Genomic DNA, 21,093 nt, shown 5'->3' with positions numbered 1-21,093 from the left:
ACCTGGTCATACGACAATAGTCTAATTACCATGGTGAAGGGTTGCCACTCCACCATGGTCATACACAATAGTCTAACGTCCTACTCCATGGTGAGTGTCCACCTCCACAGGTCAAGTACAACTAGTCTAACTTACCCATGAGTCGAGGTCAGCGCTCACCTTGGTTCAATCAAACATCAGTCTAAGCTCTACCCATCGATGAGCGTTCACCTCCAATATATAAAATAGGTCCTAACCTTACAACATGGTGATCCGACTTCGACCCATGTGTCTAAATCACAGTATGTCTAACCTTTTAAACCCATGTGGATGAGGGTCCTACCTCCACTCAGGGTCATGCAACATGTAGTCTAACGACCTTAACCGCACCGTGGCTGAAGGGTCTGTGAAAACCTCACGCGTAACCATGGCTTAAGGGCTACAGTAGTTTAGCTAACTGGATAACCACATTGAATCGAGACGTTTCTGAATAGCTCTAATTGATAGTGTCAGGGTCTGGGTTTCATTTGCCGGCACTGGAATCATGAGTAAAAACAACCCTGACCATCGAACACAGGACATAAGGATCGGAACCTTACCTTCGTGCGCATACTCCCGGGAACGCCTGAGGTGTGGATATGTCGGTCTGTCTCTGTGTGGCTGCTCAGTTTTCCTCTCATCTCAGCAAGGGCTAGCTCTCGACCCTGGCTGTACAGTGTGTGATGTAGACTGTCGGAGGTGTCTGGAGACTGGAGGGCCACCAACGCTGGGTGGGGAGGCGGAGGGTCTCGGCTGTGCTGTTCCATTACGCAGCTGTCTACATAACCGGAGATCACTAAAGTAAGGGAATCGTTGCAAATCGCGAGACAACACTGTGGAGGACGAGCTATCTAATCACTGCCTTTTTAGGACCATACCTTCTGAATCGGCTTATTCGGTATCCATCTACAAAAGGCAGTGCTAGTGGTTGCAAATGTCAATTTAATATTGCAGGGCATACATGCGATCTAGCCGCTACAGATGACGAAACTGACGATAACTTCAGTGATACATGGATGAGTAAAGGCAATGATGTATAAATTCAGCGATACACCACTGGAGATATCAGTGGAAGACACTGAGATTTTTATTTCAGCCTGGAGTCACTCTCTTGCTGGAGTAGTAAAGACAATGTTCCTGCAGACTTAGGGCTCGTTTAAGTGATCTTAAGTTCTGATTAAGGTAATTTAGTAAGGTGAGACTACGGCTTCATCGCCGGTGATTACATGGATTAGGTAAAGGCGGACAATGACGATTAGTTTTCCATGTCTGATTACATTGATGTAGCTAAAGTGCAAATGGAGATAATGTGAATGAGTTACATGATTTAGTAAAGGACAATGAATGAGTTGACTTCAGTGATTACATGGTATTCAAGCTGAAAGGACAAGGTTCGATGATACTTAAGGCATGGTTATTTACCTTGGATTTAGTAAACGGACAATGCACGATCATTCAGTCGATGTACGGTGGATTTAGTAAAAGTACAATGCAGATATTACTTGTATGGAACATGGATCTAGTCAAGAGGCGCACAGTATGAGTATAACTTCGCAGGGAACAGTGTGGGATTTGGTAAAGTTGAAATGAAGATATTAAGTTGATACATTGCGAAGAGTAGGTCGGGGACAGATGCAGGATAATATAAAGTGATACGGTGGATTGCTAAGGTACAATGCAGAAGTCTCAGTGATGCAAGGTGGTTTTTAGTTACAGACAAATGAGATATTTTAGTGAGTCACTATGGATTAGGGTAAAGACTGGAGATACCTGCGGGATACACTGGATTAGTATAATAGGGACAACCTCGAGACTATTAAGGTCAGAGTACATGCGATTGCAGAGCGACGTACTATGATGAATGTTCAGTGTATTCATGGATTCAGTAAAGTAAAACTGATGATATATTCGATGTGATACATGGATTAGTAACAGTACAATGATGATTTATTAGAGTGGATCACACTTGGCACTCTGAGTAAGATACTAGGAGAATGGTCAGTGATACACCTGGAGTGTATGTAAGGTACAGATGAGATATGCGCGGGGATAACATGCGTTTAAGTCCTGATCATGGATGAGTATGTCTTACAGTTTGATTACATGGACTTAGTTAAAGTGTGACAAATGAGATTATTTCAGTGGCTCAGTGTGGATTCTAGTAAAGAAACAACCGAATTGAGTCTACTAGTTGCTAGGTGGATGGCTCATGGATGTTTTCAGTGAAAGACATGAGGATGTGATCTAAGTTGTGAAATACAGTCTTGGATTGAGTAAGGAGGGGCATGGAGATAAACGTATCAGTGATAACAATCGTGGAGGAGTAAAGGACAATTGAGAGTATTTCAAGGTGAATCCAGAGGCGCCGATTCAGTAAGTTGACAATGAGAGTATCAGTGATGAGTCACATGGAATGCGTCAGGATAGACGACAAGATGAGATTGGGCTGATGACAGGAGTTAGACTGTTAGAGTGAGACTACTAGTTTGATGACTGGCTCGGGATAATAGCTAAGTGAGACCAAGTTGAGGGATTTAGGCCGTTGGGTATCACATGGATATCATGTATTAAGGAGAATGGTCAGCCTGTAGGTCTGGTAGATGAGAGTATTAGGAGGATGCGTATGGCTTTTTTCTTTCGACGATAATTTGTTCTGGGATGGTCTGAAACGGATGAAACGTGCACTGGGTGCGTTAGACTTTTACGGGCTATCATGTGGTGTACCTCCGTCAGGTGCAGGACGGTGGGTTTACAGTTCGGTGTCCGTTGTCTCTCCTTTCCAGCCTCACTCTCCTTTGCGGTTGCTTTCTCTCTGTCCAACAGTCTGCTCCATTTGTGAGGCGTGCGTGTGCTCGGCTGTGGCCTGACTGGCTGGTCCTTTACTGGGTAAAATTCTTTGGCGAGTCGCCAGACAGGCTTCCTCCTAGCTTGGCCTGGGGCGTCGTCCCACTGGACAGGGAGCGCAAGCAGTCAGTATGGCAATCTGGTGACACAGGAAGTGTCAAGAGTTTGTGGCTGGGAGCGGTTGGCTACATATTTGTGGATGTTGGATAGCGCACCATATGTGGTTTTTGTGACATAATGCAGGCGGTGTCCTGCAGTATGGGCGACTGTAGGGTCGGGAGGAATAGCGGAGCTTAAATCGCTCTCTTTCTCGTTCCCGCTTTTCGATTCCAAGAACTATATCTTCTCGGGCGCAGTTTTTGTGTGTGTCAGCTTCCTTGTTTCCTGCTTGATTCTCATCTCTATTTGGCATGATCGATATGGTGCCAATTGTGCGCTTGTGGTCATACAGGACTGATATAGCTATATACTTGGCATGGAGTTCTGTCACAATCTGAACGGGAGGGAGCAGACGCATGGAGTACACACTCACCTGGACTGCGAACATATTTATTTTCATGTACCTTTCGCCCTCGCCTTTACGCAGATTCGCAGGCACCCACAGCTGAAATCAGCACAAACGAAACGGGATACATGTCTCTTGCAGGTCCTCGGGCCAGGCGGTCACGGTGGAGGGTCTCGCATGAGCGCGGCTCTGGGTGGGCAATCTGTAAGGATCTGCACATGTCCAGGTACATTTACATGTTATTTGCATATCAGGATCCCGTTGGCTTACAATTCACGGATTTTTATTCGGGAACTTGTTTACTATTCTCTGGTGCTCTTTCCTCTTTCCTTCTCATCCTCTCATTCCCTCAGCTCTCTCTTACTTGCTATGGCCGCTGTAGCTGGTCAGGGTCATTGGCCCGGCAGCTCAGGCGAGATAGTAGGTGTGCTGTGGTTATGGAAGAACTGACTCGTTGGTCGCCATGCCATAGACCCTGGGCGGGTCAGGAGGACCGATTAGGAGTCCGATGCTAACCTATTGCACGCTGAGCCGCGTCTTGGCCGTTGGGTTTGAGAACCGCGGCCCTCAATCTAAACCGAGTCGCCGGGAACCGTTCTTCGTTCACCTTTGTGTGACAATGGCGTCGTGCGCGCGTCCGGCACCTCCCCTAGCCCTAACAGTACAGACTCGCGGACGTACGTCTGGTAGGAGGGCTTTCTTACACTCGGAGAAGCCGAAGAAGGAGGATGCAGAGCGCAGAGGCATCGAGGTACTGCTTGGCTGACGCCTTTACCCGCCCCTATTTCTTATAGTGACTTTACGCGCAAGGGCCTATGGTTTCCTAGCTGGAGCTAGGATAACGTGATCACTTCACTCTAGTTTTAAAATGTATTTCACTTTTTTTCCCAAGTTGTCAGTTTTTATTCCAGGACAGGAACTCCAAGGTCTGAAACTGTGGATATTTCTTTAAATCAGCCGCTCTGCTGTCCCCTACGCTGCTACTAAAAATTTGTAAAGTGTATTCAAATGTTGAATGTCATCATCCGTTGGACCATACCTGCTGAGATACGAAACTACGCTTTCCAATAGTCTTGATCCTTGGGGTGAGTCATCAATATACGACTCCTACCCGCTTGCTCTTGGGAACTCCCTCCTGTGGGGTGAGTTGCCAATGAGACACGACTTACGCCAGCTAGTCCATGGATCTGTGACTCCTTGGGGGTGAGTCTCCAGTACCAATCTCCGCGTGTTACCATAGTCTTGAGCCTCCTTGGGGGTGTGGTCTCAATAATACTACCTGAAGTAATCATAAGTCTTGACTCTTTGGGTGGAGTTAAATACAATCACCTTTGTTCTTGTTCATTACCATAGTCATGTTCGGGGGCCGTTGCGCGAGTATCAGATCTATATTCACCTGGTCCCGTCAGCATTCGTATCTCTTCAAAGTGTAAGGAAGGAAGAGAGATGAGGGGGGTCGTGTGTCTTGAGCATGCACTGCCACTAGGCGCCCCATAGCCGGAGCACTGACTCCAAGTTGGACTATAAAGGGTTGTATACTGTTAGTCAGACATGGTCGCGTTTCGACTATGAGCGTCGAACTAGCTGCGGTTAAGTGGTTGTCTGTGATTTTGAAAGAGCCTCCCGAGCCCCAAGGAAGCCTACAACACATATTGAGGACTATCTAATGAGCACGGGGTTGTTTAGTATTGAGACGTCACGGCCAAGGAGTCAAGATTACTAATCATCAATGGTAATGAGGTGTGATATTGTAGCTCCACCTCCAAGGAAGGTTTAAGACTTTGCGCATGGTATACTGCGAGTCGTTAATATTGAGAATCTCCCACCCAGTTAGCTGAGTCTACTTCACCAAGGAGGTAGACTTAAATGTGTAAGGTATGAATGACATGGGTTTTCTGCAGCGGGCTTTGTCACAGTATGTTCCTTTGCAGAAGAGGTGGACCTCACCATGGGTAAGGTTAGACTATTGTGATTGACCAGGTGGAGGTGAACCTCACCATGGGTAAGGTTAGACTATTGTGATTGACCTGGTGGAGGTGAACCTCACCATGGGTAAGGTTAGACTATTGTGATTGATCTGGTGGAGGTGGACCTCACCATGGGTAGTGTTCGACACAGCCCTTTGCGCAGAATGCCATCATTAAGCAGCACCAGCAGGTTGGAGGCAGAGTACACTGCAAAAACACACACAACAACAAACCGATCCACCAGTTGAWGTTCCTGAATGCTTCTGGTTCATGGTTATACTGCAGTCAATAAAACGTTAACTGTGAGGTAAAGTGAGGTGCMAACCTACCCAATTCAGAGATTTCGTGGGAGTCAGTGAAACGCCCTGTGAAATAGACACAAAAACACTTGAGGACTGATGCTATGTCAAACTAATGTAATGCTGTTTCAACAGAGAACCAATCAAAGAACTTGGCTAAATATTTCAGATAATAATTACATTTCATAAGGTAGCGTTACGCCTGCCATGGGCCATGCCAGACTCTACACAGGACTACTGACAACACGATGTAGCAAATAGTTATATTTAACGATTGCACTCTGAATCATGCACCAGATGCATGGCTGTGACTGTTTTTCATATGCTGAATTAGAGAATAACATTCCTTTGTTTTCATGATCAAACACGAGATTGTAGTGTTGAGAGGAACATCAGGCGATGCACGGTTAATGTTTTGGGAAGAGGTGTAGGCAATTAGCTTGGCAACTTTGATACATTTTAGAGGATGCTGCATTCAAAACAAATGGGAACTCAGAATCTCCCACTTCGACTACAGTGCGTTCAAAACAAATGTGATCTCGGGAGAAAAAAAATCGAGTTCCGACTCAGAAAAACTTTTTTGAACGGTCATCCAACTCGGGAATTCGTGCCTCTTTCTGCAGCTCCGACTTTCAGAACAAAATATCACTGACGTCGTGATTTGACCTCGTATTTTTCCGAGTTCCCAGTTCTTGAACGCAGCAAGCCATTCGCTCTGGCTTTCACTTTTAAACTCACCTGAAATGAGGTACGACAGCGTTCTTACGGTGCTCTCCAGTTGTCCAGTCGCTGCAGGGTTCTTCGTAACGTACTCCCGATACCGCTCGTAGAGCCGGGTCAGTTTCTCTGTGTACAGTTTAGACATTGCATTAAACTGCTAAATCAAAACATGTACTGAAACGATCACCTACACATTATACTTCCGCAACTGAAGTCTGCTTCCTGTGACGAAAAACACCGGAAGTAACTTTTTTGTATTATGWTAGAATAAACGTAGCAGGTTATGAGACTATGGTTAATGTTTGGAAAAGGGTTAGGGCAAATATTTGTATAAGATTGTTATCTGTGGTTAGGGTTGGCGAAAACACTCTCATAACCTGCCACGGTAATCACTTCCGGTCGTAGCTTTATCGAAGGGGCGTGAAAATAGTATGTCCCTTCTTGTGACAGGGCGCCGAAGGCAAAGGTTTTGAGTGTGTTCGAGCAGTAAGCCTAGCGAAGCCGAGTGGAGTCGGGGAGGTGCATCTCCGACAGCCAACTGTCGGACACTGTAGTGGTTTTCCAACGGCAGCGCTCAGATCAACATGGTAGTGTCAACATAGCTGCTATTGTTTATAAACGTTTTTTTGTATACATGTCAAAATAAACTTTTGTATACCTCCATATCACACACTACAATGAATTGGTTAGAGAGAAGTCTCAAATATAACTTTATTTTGTATTCCCTGTAGCTTTAGAAAGCAGTTAAGTTGTTTCCTGTTTCTTTCAAGTCTTTGGCAACGTTCGCGTGGATCAAACAAAACACAAAATGATTGGTTTGCACATAGCATGGTGCAGTTGGTGAGAAGCGACTTCATAAATAAAACGGCATGACCTTTGATTATATGATTTTTGTAAAGTGCATGCAGTCCACATGTAGTTGCAATTTGTTAAAATGTGTATACACATAATGCAACACACCGGCTGTGGTCTCATGGAATTTAAAATTGAATGATACAATGTCTATTTGGAGCCCTAGAAACGTTCCTTCCAGGCAGTGTTGGGAAAAAGTATCCATTTGTCATACTTGAGTAAAAGATACCTTAATAGGAAGTTACTCAAGTAAAGGTGAAAGTCACCCAGTAAAATAGTACTTGAGTAAAAGTACAAAAGTATTTGGTTTTAAATATACTTAAGTATGAAAAGTACATGTAATTGCTAAAATATACTCAAGTATCAAAAGTAGAAGTAAAAGTATAAATAATTTCAAATTCCTTATATTAAGCAAAGCAGACAGCAACATTTTATTGTTTTTAAAATGTACGGATAGCCAGGGGCACACTCCAACACTCAGACATTATTTATAAGAGATGCATTTGTGTTTAGTGAGTCCGCCAGACCAGAGGCAGTAGGGATGACCCTGTGTTCTCTTGATAAGTGTGTGAATCTCACAATTGTCCTGTCCTGCTAAGCATTCAAAATGTAACAAGTACTTTGGGTTGTCAGGGAAACTGTATGGAGTAAAAAGTTAAATATTTTATTTAGTAATGTAGTGAAGTAAAAGTAATAGTTGTCAAGAATATAAATAGTAAAGTAAAGTACAGATACCCCAAAAAACYACTTAAGTAGTAATTTAAAGTATTTTTACTTAAGTAATTTACACTGCTCCCAGGTGGGCTTCAAGTCCTTAAGAGAGTGTGGAACTAACATGTCGTATAAATGTTAGCCTTATGTCTTAACCTATTTTATCAGCTTTATTATAATTATGTTTTCTGTATCAACATATCAACTGATTTAAATGGTTGGTATTTAGTGAGGCCCCCAAAAGGCTCTGACTGCATGTGTGGGTATGGATTTGGGTATACAGAGCCACTAGGCGCGAACCCAGAGTCTCTGGTGGCACAGCTAGCGCTGCGATGCAGTGCCCTAGACCACTGCGCCACRCGGGAGGCCCTAGTTCAGATTTTTTTGTGACCCCCATCCCTGGTCTAGCTCGTCCCCACACACATCCTGACAGACCAGCAGGCCTTTACACCCGGCCCAGGACCCCGGTAACAATTCACAGAAGTAAATCAATGTTCCCTTTTGTAGCACAGCATGTTTTGTTGTGACAGAATACATTTAGGACATCTTTACTGACTGAGGTTGTATGTCCTGAGCGGTATTTGTTAGATTGTCAGAGTAACCATGTTTGGGAAGAAGCAATATCGTTAACTTAGCTTACAATACGAACAGTTGCGATTTTAGCATGTAAATCTTGGTGMGGCAAAAAAAAGTGGGATGCATACCAGCAAAGCCACAACACAACACTAAACAATACATTAATTGCACTATAACGGTGGCAAACGATGCCCACAAACTGTTAGGGCCTACATAAATCTGTCCCAACAGCAGTCCCAACACATTATCACTGCTACACCTGGCTATCAGCGGAGCCTTGTCTGGCAGCGAAACAGTTCATTCAGCCTCATTTACTGCCTTTAAAAAAAACATAGCTGATATGGCTGACAATTGAGATGTACGAACTATGGCATAAGGGAACGACAAGCGGATAAGAGGCAATCCGTAATTTCGATTAAAACATTAATGAGCGAGCTAGGACGGACGTAGTCAATAACTATTTGTTCAGCACTTTTGAAATGTACAGCAACAGAATTCAGAACATGAGCCATTCTTACAGTATTCTCTCTGTACACCAAGTCAAAATCATATGATAAATAAAGGGGGCATATAAGCAGACAATGAAAGCTCTTACAATATTCAATGATTACATTTCTCAAGAACAGGTTATAGGCTACATGTGCACCACCAAGTCAGAACAGTAGGCAAAATTAAGAGGTGAAAATAGACCAAATTATTAGGGTGAGGCACTTGGGCTACTAACAGCTTACTACACAACATACACTTAGTATTACTTTCTTTGCTACAGTATACATATCTCCCTGGCACTTGAACAGGAAGTTGGTGCGGCGGTCCTCAGAGGGCAAATTTTGTCATCAAACTTTGTCAGCAAAGTCTTGCATTCTCTGGATTTATGGGGCTTTCAAGACAACTGGTAACTCAAAAAATGATCAGTGATTTTCAGGTCGTAGCTCTAGAAAGAGACCCGAGTTCCCGATTTACAATTCCGAGTTGGATGAAAGTTCTAAATGTATTTTCCCAGTCGTAGCTCGTTTACCCGAGGTCCCAGTTGTCTTGAACTCACTAAAGTCAGATTTCACAGTTCCGAGTTAACAGTTGTTTTGAGCGTGGCACAAATCATGCTTCATTGACCGCATGGCCAATGTTGAATGTTTATCATTTTAAGCTTGGAAAAGAGATCCTTAATCTTAGACTTGGACCACACAGCCACTCCACTGAATAGCAGGCTAGTGATTGCTTTGCAATGCTTGCAGTTAGCCACTGATTCCTTCCAAACAACTCATTGTTGAATTTGRGATTTCCAACTTGTTGTGTAATGTTTATGTCCAATGGCCGATGAGCACCGATACGTTTTATCTATAATTTCTCTTCATTATTTCTCTTCATATGACAAGGATTAAAAATMATTTGCCAGTAGATTGTCGACTTGATTCATGATGTCATCATTTAGCTAAGATTTTGAAAGTATGATGTTGACATGATCAATCGAATCAAAGCTACTGTAGATATAATGTAATTTGACATCATTTTATCTGTGGCCAATGACCTTGAGGCTTCTTGTATGGGCACTTCTAGTGTAACTCTATGAATTTTCYAGCTCTACCCTTAGACTTGGCGGTGACGTAGTGTCCCCATGAGTGACAAAGCACTGAGCCAATCACGGTGCAACGCCAGCTATTTTTTGCTGGCTTGCCCCACCACCACAGAAAGCACTGAGCTAGGCAGAAGCACCTGCATTTTGGAGCTGCCTTACTCAAGAAAACTAAAAAGAGACCATGTTTGTATGCGGCTTTGTTAACTCAATTATATATATATATTTTTTTTTTACATTGTTTGCAAACTGATATGTGCCACGTATTAATGCCAAAATAACATAACAATAACAATCTATATTTTTTGCTAAAAATGTGGGGCTCAAAACAGGTGAGGCTCTGCCCCACCTGTCCTGAATGACGGGTCGCCATTGAATATGAACATAGTCATTCTCAACAATGATGAACTTTAACCAACTCAACACTTGTCACATGTAAGCCTACCTGTACATGACGACCTAATAGAAAACTGAAATCTAGTAGTCACGCCACTTGTGGTTGTGTAAAGTGGGAGGACTCTCATGTGGAGTTAGCTGGGTTTCACCAATGAACTTCTGGTTGAGAAGTCAGAATAAAAGTCCACTACTGAAACTAGAGGAAAATTAAGAAATTAATACAAATACAGAGCAAGGTACCCAACTGAAAAAATTTGTTATTTGATTTTTTTATTAAGAATTTAATATATTTGAACAATATGGCAATTAATTCGACTTCAATGAGTTCATCATGAATAGGAAGGACTATTATCTATGGTCTTTATCCTATATCCCGCCCGCTTCTCACACACACACACACACACACACACACACACACACACCACACACAACACACACACACACACACACACACACACAGGGAGTTTGGAGGAATAGCACAGGGTCGGTCAGCGCCCCTGGAGCATTTAAGAGGTTAAGTGCCTTGCTCAAGGGCACAACAGCATGAGTTCATGAGAGCTTTTATTTTGAAGCCTGAAAACAGGAAGTTCCGTTTTTGTGCTGCCGGCTAACATATTACATCCTCTAAGATCAAGTAACGAACATAGGGAAATATTATGCGTGAGAATCATTCCTAAAGTTAATCCTTACGAATTGCTTTATTGAATGAACGATGGCGTTTGACCGTCACCTTTCTTTTCCGGTGGGGCGCTCATAGTGTGAAATCAACATCTGCATCGGTAGTAACCGCAGGAACACTTTTGACGAATATTATGCATTTATAAGAACTTGGTCTTCAGATAAACAAAGGTAAGTGTATTTGATCTCAATACTTGACAGCACAGTGTCGGCATTATATTGTCTTATGCCGTTGTTTGTTATTTCATAATTTATTTATCCTTGTTCCAGGTTTTCCAGGAGGCTATTGTATGCAAGAGGGTGGACCGAATTGGGTTTAGGCTTAACGTTACAGTAAAATGTCAGGAGTTAAATCAGACTCACCCACCGCCGTTACCGATGTACATACAGGCTCAAAGATGCAGAGAGTAATTTACGTTACTTACCTCATAGCTTCCTGGATATCACATGCATGTTTTTACAGTTTTCCATCACTCCTGTAAGTATTTGTGTTTTAATGTCTATTTTAGTACCCAGGTTACAAAGTGGTTGTTTTTGTTGTTATATGATTCGCCTATATTGATAGAGATGAGAAAGAAACAATGCCGTTTATTTCAATACTTTCGATATCAGAATGGATACAAAAAGTAGGCTACGTGTGATATGCATTAATTTGCTGTTATTCAAATGTATTGTGATATTTGCCATTTACTAATAGGTTTGAACAGTTATAAATGGCTTTGGGATTGTTGACATATTTGACATAGGCCTACATCTAAAACAATAGATAGAAAAATGGCCTTACCTGGGCCTTCTTGAGGGCACCATCGTTTTTGATAAAGGATTGTGATCATGCGCGTTGAAAGCAGTATATCTATGACAATCTAGTATGAATTAATTAAAGTGGCGATTTTAGCATGTAAATCTTGGTGGGACCAAAAACGAATGTGGGATACATGGCAGAAGCCACAACACAACACTAAACAATATATTCATTGCACTATAACGTTGACAAACGGTGCCTGCAAACTGTTAGGGCTACATAAGCTGTCCAACATCTTACCACTGCTACACTGGCTATCAGCAGAGCCTTGTCTGGCAGCGAACAGTTCATTCAGCCTCATTTAATGCCTTTAAAAAAACATAGCTGATGTCTCCCTGGAAAAGCCAGACTGACTTGCTTAAACAATGTGGTTTCTACTAAAAATTGAGATGTACAAACTATGTCATAGGGGACGACCAGAGGATAAGAGGCAATCCGTAATTTCGATGAAGAAATTAATGAGCGCGCTAGGACGGACGTAGTCAATATAACTATTTGTTCAGCACTTTTGAAATGTACAACAACAGAATTCAGAACATGGGCCGTTCTTAGCATGGCAAAAATCATGCTTCATTGACAGCATGGCCAATGTTGAATGTTTATCATTTTAAACTAGGAAGAGAGACCCGTAATCTTAGACTTGGGATCACACAGCCACTCCACTGAATAGCAGGCTAATGATTGCTTTGCAATGCTTGCTTAGCCACTGATTCATTCCAAACAACTCATTGTTGAATTGCGGCAATCACGGCTCAACGCTCCGTATTTTCCGCTGGCTTGCCCCACCACCACAGAAAGCACTGAGCTGGGCTGAAACACCTGCATTTGGAGCTCCCTTACTCAAGAAAACTAAAAAGAGACCATGTTTGTATGCAGCTTTATTAACTCAATAATATATATTTTTTACATTGTTTGCAAACTGATATGTTACACGTATTAATGTCAAAATAACATGCAAAACAGGCAAGGCCCAAAAAATTACAAATATTTTTTAATTATATTTTGCAAAAAATGTGGGGCTCAAAACAGCCCTGGATGACAGGTCACCACTGATTAATTATTATAATATTTTAAAAAATGTATATGTATTTACGTTTGAACTCRCACCATTCAGTATTTGGCGAAGAAGCTGGGATTTGACACCCTATGGATTGGCTATTTGCAAACCATGGTTGGTGTCGTCCAATTGTTGGGAGGCCCGATATTTGGCAGGTGAGCAAAACTCTGTTGAATGAAATACATAATCTGTTACATAACCACAGTCTGTATCTTTAATCTCCAACCCTGCTCAAAGATGCACAATTTGCTGCCGGCAAATTGAGTTTTAAAGTGCTGTCACTTAAATGTAATTGAGTTATGGTTCAATGACTCGGGGCAASGAACCATACAGAGAGGGCTTATCAGACCTGAGTCCAGACACAAGATCGCAGCTGGTATGTGTTGGTGGCCATATGTTGGCAGATGTCAATATAGATCAGTGTTATTTTTCTGTTGTCGGTAGGTTTGCAGACCTTTTTGGTGCCAGGGCAGCAATGTGTCTATCCTGCACTGCCTCTGTAGTCTACTATGGGTTACTAGCGATAGCTGACAGTCCTCTCATGCTCTTCATCCACAAACTCCCCGCTGTCTTGATGCATGGCTTGCCTGGTAAGTGCTACACTGCCTGTTGTTTATTTAACCTTTATTTTAGCAGGAAGTCCCATTGAGACCAAGGTCTCTTTTTCAAGGGAGCCCTGSATGACATGATCCACAGCAATTACACAATCACAGTTAAAGACAAATATACTCTGTTGTTCCCTTCATACTCAAACTCCCAGATAAGTCCTCATGTACCATGTACCGTGCCTAGGACCTACTGTACTAGACAGCCCTCTAACAGATCCTTTAGGATCTATTGTATTAGACAGCCCTTTAACAAGATCCTTTAGGATCTACTGTACTAGGATCTACTGTACTAGACAGCCCTCTAACAGATCCTTTAGGATCTACTGTACTAGACAGCCCTCTAACAGATCCTTTAGGATCTACTGTACTAGACAGCCCTCTAACAGATCCTATAGGACCTCCTGTACTAGGATCTACTGTACTAGACAGCCCTCTAACAGATCCTATAGGACCTCCTGTACTAGGACCTACTGTACTAGACAGCCCTCTAACAGGGTCCCGTGTGGCTCAGTTGGTAGAGCATGGCGCTTGCAACGCCAGGGTTGTGGGTTCATTCCCCACGGGGGACCAGGATGAATATGTATGAACTTTCCAATTTGTAAGTCGCTCTGGATAAGAGCGTCTGCTAAATGACTTAAATGACTAAAATGACTAACAGATCCTATAGGACCTCCTGTACTAGGACCTCCTGTACTAGACAGCCCTCTAACAGATCCTATAGGACCTCCTGTACTAGACAGCCCTCTAACAGATCCATATATGTCTCTCTATACCCCATATGTTCCAGCGTTACTAAAGTGTGTATAAGTCTGACTTGTTGTGCTCCTCTCTCCTCTCACCAGGAGCCCAGATGGTAGTGACTGACCTGACAGAACCTGACAACGGGGCAGATGCCCTTGCAAGCTAGGCCTATGTTTTGGCATTGGCATGGTTGCCGGCTCCACCTTGGGCGGTACAACTAAGCACACGTTATGGGTGGGTGAAGCACCTCAATGCTCACAGATTCTAGTCCAATCCAAGAGCTGGAATTTACCGTGTCACATCCCTGCTCTGGCTTTTCCAGGGAGACATTTGCTGCTTGTGTAGCTGCTGGAGGGAGCTTCATCAGCTTCCTGTTGGTTTGGACGTTTATCCCTAAACACACACTAAGATACAAGCTCCACAGGACAACACAGACAGTAAGACTCTACACCTACCTCACAACACACTATTCACTCTCTAAAGGGTTTGTGCGTGCGTGTGTTTGTGTATGGGTGTGTTTGTGTTTGTGTATGGGTGTGTGTGTGTGTGGTAAAAAATAGAATTTCTGCTTTATCTGACACTTACTGTGGCCTGTGTGACATGGGACATCCATAATGTGTGGTATTTGACACGTGACTTCATATGTGAGTTGCGTGTGACGTATTTTCCTGGTTCTGCAGAGAAGAGCAATGCCAAGTCAGTCTTTGACCTGGGTGAGATCACCAGACTGATGAAGTTCCCTGGTGTGGCCAAAACCTTCATGTTCAAGATCATCTCAGGTCTGCCATCAGGTGGGTGTCCTCCACTGTTACCTATAAGAGTTGTTTATCTTCACCTGTCTTAGTTTAGACTCATCTGAGGGAGAACTAATCACTTAGCAGGAATGTGTTGCTGTAGAACTGGAACCAGTGATGTAGTGAAAGGGTAAAAGCACGTAACACAGTTCACCTACAGATTTTATTTGGAGAATAGCATTTATGCACACTTAACGCAAACCAATGTTCAGCGTTTAACAATCTTAATAAAAACTACAAACCCCATCTCAACCAATGTTCAGTGGTTAATGACCTTTTATTTTATATAATATATATATATATATATATATATATTATACGTAATTGTCTTTTTAGTGTGTCTGTCTGTGTTTTCATGGAGTCCGTTTTAACAACCTCAAGGGATTCTGTCTCAGGTATCTTTCAGGTCATGTTCTCTGTTATCGCCATGAACTTCTTCCAGCTGGCGCCAGAGCAGAATGGCTACCTTATGGCCTACTTTGGGATCGTGTCAATGGTATGGAGCAAGGATGCTCACGACATATACATTTAGTCATTTTAGCAGATACTCTTATCCAGAGACACATTACATTTAGCAGAAACTCTTATCCAGAGACACATTATATTTAGTAATTTAGCAGACACTCTTATCCAGAGACACTTCCATTATATTTAGTCATTTAGCAGACGCTCTTATCCAGAGTGACTTACAGTTAGTGCAGTCATCTTAATATATATGTGGTTGTCCCAACTAGCTAGTCATTTTTCCTCAGTGAAGTAGTTAGTCAGCTGTTAATGTTAGTAGGAAAAGACAAGTGTGAGTTTGTTTCTTTTATACTCTCATTGTGGCCTCTCTTTATTTTGTGGTATTTTGCACCTGTGCTGCTAATTAGCGATGACGTTTGTTTGCGCGTCAGCTCGACTGGCGATCTCCGTGTTCACACGTTATTTGACCACTACATTCCTGGTTAGGACAACAATGTATCTACAGTAATTAAAAGTTTAGATGGCTAAATTCTCCTGAAATCTCCAGGATATCAAATCCCCTCCCTTGTGGGAACAGGATTTAATAGAGCAACTCTGGTGAGAAATGAACTTTTTTGGGTCCAATTTTTCCAGGTAATCCAAGGGGGAGTGATTGGCCGGCTGACCTCAAAGTACTCTGAGAACTCACTGCTTCTCCTCTCCATCGGCATGTCAAGTCTGGTGGGCCTGGCTCAGGTATAGAGGATTCATTTCATCTTGTCAAGTTCGGTGGGCCTGGCTCAGGTATAGAGGATTCATTTCATCTTGTGATAAATGCAGGGTTGTATATATTCCACGTAGCAAAACGTTCAGCAAAAAAAGTGGACAGTTTCAGTCTCTCCCGTTTCATTCGTTTTTATTTCCGTTTGGTGCCTAATGAATATGACCCTTTTGTAAAACCTTTGATCTTAAAAGGCTAACGTTTCGTTCTCTCCTTGGCAGGTCTTCATGGCTAACGTGTTCCAGTTCTGCTTCATCGTTCTCCCCATGATGTTCTCTCTCAGCGTGTTCAACGTCATCACTGACAGCATGCTGACAAGACTGTGCTTCCTCCGATACCGGTGAGACAATTAAGCGTTTCAAACACATATGTTAGAAATGTGTAGGGGGGGCATCAGTTAAATCATTGCCTAACCTAACAACAAAAAAACGTTAAAAAAAAAAAATCACCTACCGAGAAAGAATCACAGTTGGTGTCGTAACATTCTGAAAGAAAGTTTAGCATTGAAGTGCAACTTCTGTCTGTTTTGCTCTGGACATTTTTTCTGATTGTGTTTCTCTTCACTGTTCTGCAGGCACGATGCTGGGCCTGTGTGCCTCTGTGCAGTCTCTGCTCCGTACCATCGGCCCCACGATTGGAGGCTTCTTGTATCACAACTACGGAGTGGCCTCTTTTGGGTTCATCCAGTTTGTCGTGAACATGGTCGTGTTTGTGTTTATGCTTAGAAACATGGTCAACAGCAAAGATGAGCAAAGAGAATGACATTCCACAGACTTAAATACATAGGGCATTTTAAAAGTGACCTAATATAGTTTTATATTATCAGAGAATTTTATTATATTTCTATAAATGGACAAGAATATAAAATGCAACAATTTCCTAGATTTTACTGAGTTACAGTTCATATAAGGATAAAAAATATATACAGTATATCTGAAATATTGTACTTGTGATTTGATATTCAATAAACAGGAACGTTCAGAAGAACAGTTGTTTACTGGAGATGCCACTTACATATAAAATCCTTTGTTGATTCTGCAGATGTGATTTTTGTGTTTGTCAAACAGAAGGTTTGGCATAAACCAATCTATTAGTAACTAGTAGATGGTCACTGCTGTAGTTGTGTTAGCTCTACAGAATCTCAATTTAATATTTGCTCAACCATTTCAAAAACTGAAGATAAAATAAATGTTTTGTTAAAATGTTTATTTCAAGGTCTCACACATTCCATATTCCTATAAAAGATTTCTCATCCCTCTGCTATCGTTGCAACATGCCTAACACCTGCTCAAAGCATGTTATTTTGTCATGTAAAGACCAAAACCCCAAGGAGCCTCTGTAACAAATGTTTCTGTAATCATCTCTGCATTGCAATCGTGCATTAATTCAACTTCACTGTCTATCAACTTCACTGTCCTCTGTCATAATATCAGAATAAAAAAAGGAATGATATGCAGTCATGATGGAGAGAGGGAAATGAAACCTCAATGGACGGCTGTATGACACGCTGCCAACCAATAGCAGCACTTTGCAGTAGAGAGCTAAATCTATCATGGTGTGACTAGTCAATCTACAGCACATGGAAGCCTGGGCCAACAAAGGGTTTCAGAGGACTCATTTCCCCTTTCACAGACAACCTGTTGCCTACAGGGATAGTTCACCTGAATGTCATCATGTTTTCAGCATGCAGGTTGTCGTCGGGCCAGGGAGTCTACAACTAGTAGGTTTTATTATTACTTTGCTAAAGCAACCCCAGACACGTTGTCGTCAGGCCAGGGAGGTCTACAACTAGTAGGTTATTATTACTTAGCTAAAGCAACCACAGACACGTTGTCGTCAGGCCAGGGAGTCTACAACTAGTAGGTTATTATTACTTAACTAAAGCAACCACAGACACGTTGTCGTCGGGCCAGGGAGTCTACAACTAGTAGGTTATTATTACTTTGCTAAAGCAACCACAGACACACTTTAGCATCGCTATCGATTACCCCCAGGTGTGGTTTTACGCAGAGTTCATTTTGGCACGCAATTTAGTTAAAGCTAAAACAAGTGAAACGGAGTCATCAATACCAATCTTAGCCGCTGGTAGCTGTAGGAAAGTAACTGAATCCGAACCGTAGTTGCYGTCAATCACCAACAACAACAAACAAAATGTATCAATTAGTGATTTTGATTGAACCAACCCTTTAACGGGACCCCATGGAGTGCAGTGCAAAGGAGCCCAGGTTGTGCCAAGGTCTTAAAACCACTGGGAGAGTGGATTCATCTCCCCACCTGCTCTCATGTAAAAGAGGAGGAGAAAGAAAATAACCCTCCACCATATTACCTTCACCGTCCTGACGTGTCAACTCAGAGGAGGCTAACAAAGACGAGGAGATCATTCTTTAGACTATTGAAACACGCCCAGGGTCTCTCTGGCCTCAGCATCACCAATAGTCAGGCCCTCCAGGAATTCACAGTGATTTTTTGTGTGTAATTTGCTGAGAGAAAAAAAAAAGCTTTATTTTGCTGCTGTAAATTCTGCATGAGGGAAAAGTTTTGTCGTGTGGCTTGAATGAACTATATTATGCGGTAAATGTGAGATGATTGGTTGAAATGGCAAGCGCTCTTTTTTTGTACTGCGGTGATGGGTACATTTTTTAGATAATATTGCGACAATTTGACTGCTTTATTCAGAAATAGTGCGGTGATTGGTCAAATTTACAAGCCCTCACATAATACGCAGGGAATTGTTGAGATTTAGCAAAAAAATGGATTGGAGGAACAGAATAACGACAAATGAGGACAGAACTATCGCTATGGGCGGAGCAGCGTCCTCCAGGGGGCGGAGCAGCGTCCTCCAGGGGGCGGAGCAGCGTCCTCCAGGGGGCGGAGCAGCGTCCTCCAGGGGGCGTGTTCAGCAGGACGCAACGTTTCTGGAACGTTCAGATAGAAATAGGCTATGTAGAACAAACATGCTTCTCTCTGACATGTAGATTAAGGAATCATGTCGGCTCCAATAGTGGCGTAACTATCTGCAACATTCGAGAACGTTTGACAACTGAACGTGGCCCAGGACTCTCAGCAGCCATTCTGATTGGTCTGGAGATACTCTTGGTGCAGTTTCTCCTGGACCTCGTAGAGTTTCCGCAGCTTCTTGGTCTGTCCCTTACTGAGATCCTTCCCCTCCACATCACGCGTGGGGAAACCCTGTTGGAGGAGCAGAACGTGCCTGTCAAAACACTTAATATTCAATAAAGCTTTGTAGCCACTCAAGATATCAAGGAGGTATACAATTGTTGTATATTTACCGTTTCATCAAAGCTGGAATACTTGTCGGTTTCAGAGCGGAACATATCGCATGGGGAGATTTTCATCTTTGCAAGTTTGGCCAACTGTGATGAAACAACCATGAACAGAGACACATCAATATACCTACATCTAGACATGAGGCGGGTAACATTATTACTGCTCTCAGATCAGTAGCAGAGGGGACACATCAATATACCTACATCTAGACATGAGGCTGGTAACATCAGTATTACTGCGCTCAGATCAGTTAGTGGAGGACTCGAAAGACAGTGTTCCTGCTATAGATAAAGGACTCTCCCATTGAGGGAATTCCACCAAAGATGAGTCCTCCTCTATCCATCTCTATGGTCCTACTAACCTCCTGCTCCTGCTTCTTCTTGGCAGCCTCCTCTTTCTTGTTCTTCTTCTCGTCCTCCATCTTCTTTTTCTCATTCCTCTCCCTCAGCAGGGTCTCTTTGTCCACCAGCTTCACCACAGTGGGAAGGCCTAACAATGACAAGACAACACAGCCAGTCATCACTGTGGCTGCTACTAGTTTTTGCTGATCTATAGAGTGTGTGTGTGTGTGTGTACATATTGTGGTCAGTGCATTTACCTTCATGGTCTTCTAGGCGCACCCCCAGCTCAGGTAAGGTGTCATTACGGACCACGTCACACAGCTGTAGCACCTCTGTCACTGAGAACACAGACAGAGTCAGTCACCACGTCTACAAGCCTCACATTTCTAGCGGCAGACAACTGTGTTKAATTATTAGTATTTTTGTTGAATAACTTGGMAGGGAGGAAGTATTTACCATTCTGTTCTCTGGCGATTTTGCGAACAGATTCTCTGAAGTCTGACAGCACRTTCAGATAGGGCATCACTGTGGTCTCCATCTGCAAGCAGCCTCAGTTAGCTTGACTAGAAACGTCCACAGAATCACAACGTCTACGAGAACACGGATATAATAACAATATGGTTTATTTTAAAATKCAAAGTGACTRAGTCATACATACWMWKRYTACATARGGGTGATCCCGGGAATCAAACCCTCCATCCTGGCGTTGCAAACGACKTACACTACCAACTGAGCGACAGAGGACCACTACAAACTGAGGAGAAATGGTGGTGGCCAATCCCAACAGTATATCATGTTGAAAGCACCTYGACTGCCAAGAAGCAGCCTGMTATCTCCAGGGKAATACTTACATCCCCATGGTGACCATCTCCTCCCACTGGGAATCCAATAGGCTCGGACCCTTCAATGGCCCCAAAGGTCTACAACACAGACGGGGTTAGAGAATTTCATCAGAACAAAGGATGTGGTCTTCTGATAAGTAAAAGGACGGAATAGGTTACTATCATACCGCTTAGCTATAGTGGTGTAAATATCATGTGACCCGGTTTCACTTTCTACATCGCGTCTCATTTTTAATACTGAATGTATTCACGAGAT

The 21,093-nt window shown here is 42.8% G+C and overlaps 3 protein-coding genes and 1 long non-coding RNA gene across 5 annotated transcripts in view; 2 read left to right on the top strand and 2 right to left on the bottom strand.

Moving 5' to 3' along the window:
• The window catches only part of pex16 (peroxisomal biogenesis factor 16), a 14,873-nt gene extending 8,200 nt beyond the window's left edge, over positions 1–6,673 (bottom strand). For both annotated transcript variants that reach the window (XM_024143575.2, XM_070441510.1), the window contains exons 1-3: positions 6,372–6,673; positions 5,664–5,699; positions 5,465–5,541 (exon numbers count right to left, since the gene is read on the bottom strand). In XM_024143575.2, coding sequence (XP_023999343.1) covers positions 5,465–5,541; positions 5,664–5,699; positions 6,372–6,498 — 240 coding nt within the window. In that variant the 5' untranslated portion in view covers positions 6,499–6,673. The remainder of the gene's footprint in view (positions 1–5,464; positions 5,542–5,663; positions 5,700–6,371) is intronic.
• Positions 6,674–11,113: 4,440 nt separating this feature from the next.
• Positions 11,114–17,143, top strand: LOC112076943 (solute carrier family 22 member 18-like). The gene is given in 16 exon segments (XM_024143574.2): positions 11,114–11,310; positions 11,410–11,571; positions 11,574–11,617; positions 13,056–13,153; positions 13,443–13,588; positions 14,449–14,502; positions 14,505–14,563; positions 14,565–14,581; positions 14,670–14,745; positions 14,748–14,784; positions 15,028–15,138; positions 15,537–15,637; positions 16,240–16,341; positions 16,588–16,685; positions 16,687–16,706; positions 16,941–17,143. Coding segments are annotated over 15 exon segments (1,245 nt in total). The 5' UTR covers positions 11,114–11,310; positions 11,410–11,477; the 3' UTR covers positions 17,129–17,143.
• Positions 17,144–17,590: 447 nt separating this feature from the next.
• LOC139026224 (uncharacterized) lies at positions 17,591–18,506 on the top strand. Its single transcript, XR_011477976.1, has 2 exons — positions 17,591–18,090; positions 18,162–18,506. It is a non-coding gene; the product is annotated as an uncharacterized lncRNA (long non-coding RNA).
• A 726-nt stretch (positions 18,507–19,232) lies between these two features.
• On the bottom strand, positions 19,233–20,929 carry LOC112076941 (cysteine--tRNA ligase, cytoplasmic). The gene is made up of 6 exons (XM_024143572.2): positions 20,847–20,929; positions 20,452–20,533; positions 20,253–20,333; positions 20,016–20,143; positions 19,657–19,740; positions 19,233–19,555 (listed from the first exon to the last, which is right to left on the bottom strand). The coding sequence occupies exons 2-6, from the start codon at positions 20,531–20,533 to the stop codon at positions 19,427–19,429; spliced, it is 504 nt and encodes a 167-aa protein (XP_023999340.2). The 5' UTR covers positions 20,847–20,929; the 3' UTR covers positions 19,233–19,426.
• Positions 20,930–21,093: the final 164 nt, after the last annotated feature.

Source organism: Salvelinus sp. IW2-2015, unplaced genomic scaffold (genome assembly GCF_002910315.2).
Source record: "Salvelinus sp. IW2-2015 unplaced genomic scaffold, ASM291031v2 Un_scaffold4152, whole genome shotgun sequence".
Taxonomy (NCBI): domain Eukaryota; kingdom Metazoa; phylum Chordata; class Actinopteri; order Salmoniformes; family Salmonidae; genus Salvelinus; species Salvelinus sp. IW2-2015.
The sequence above is the reverse complement of the archived record's forward strand: the minus strand, read 5'-3'. Positions and strand labels throughout refer to the sequence as shown.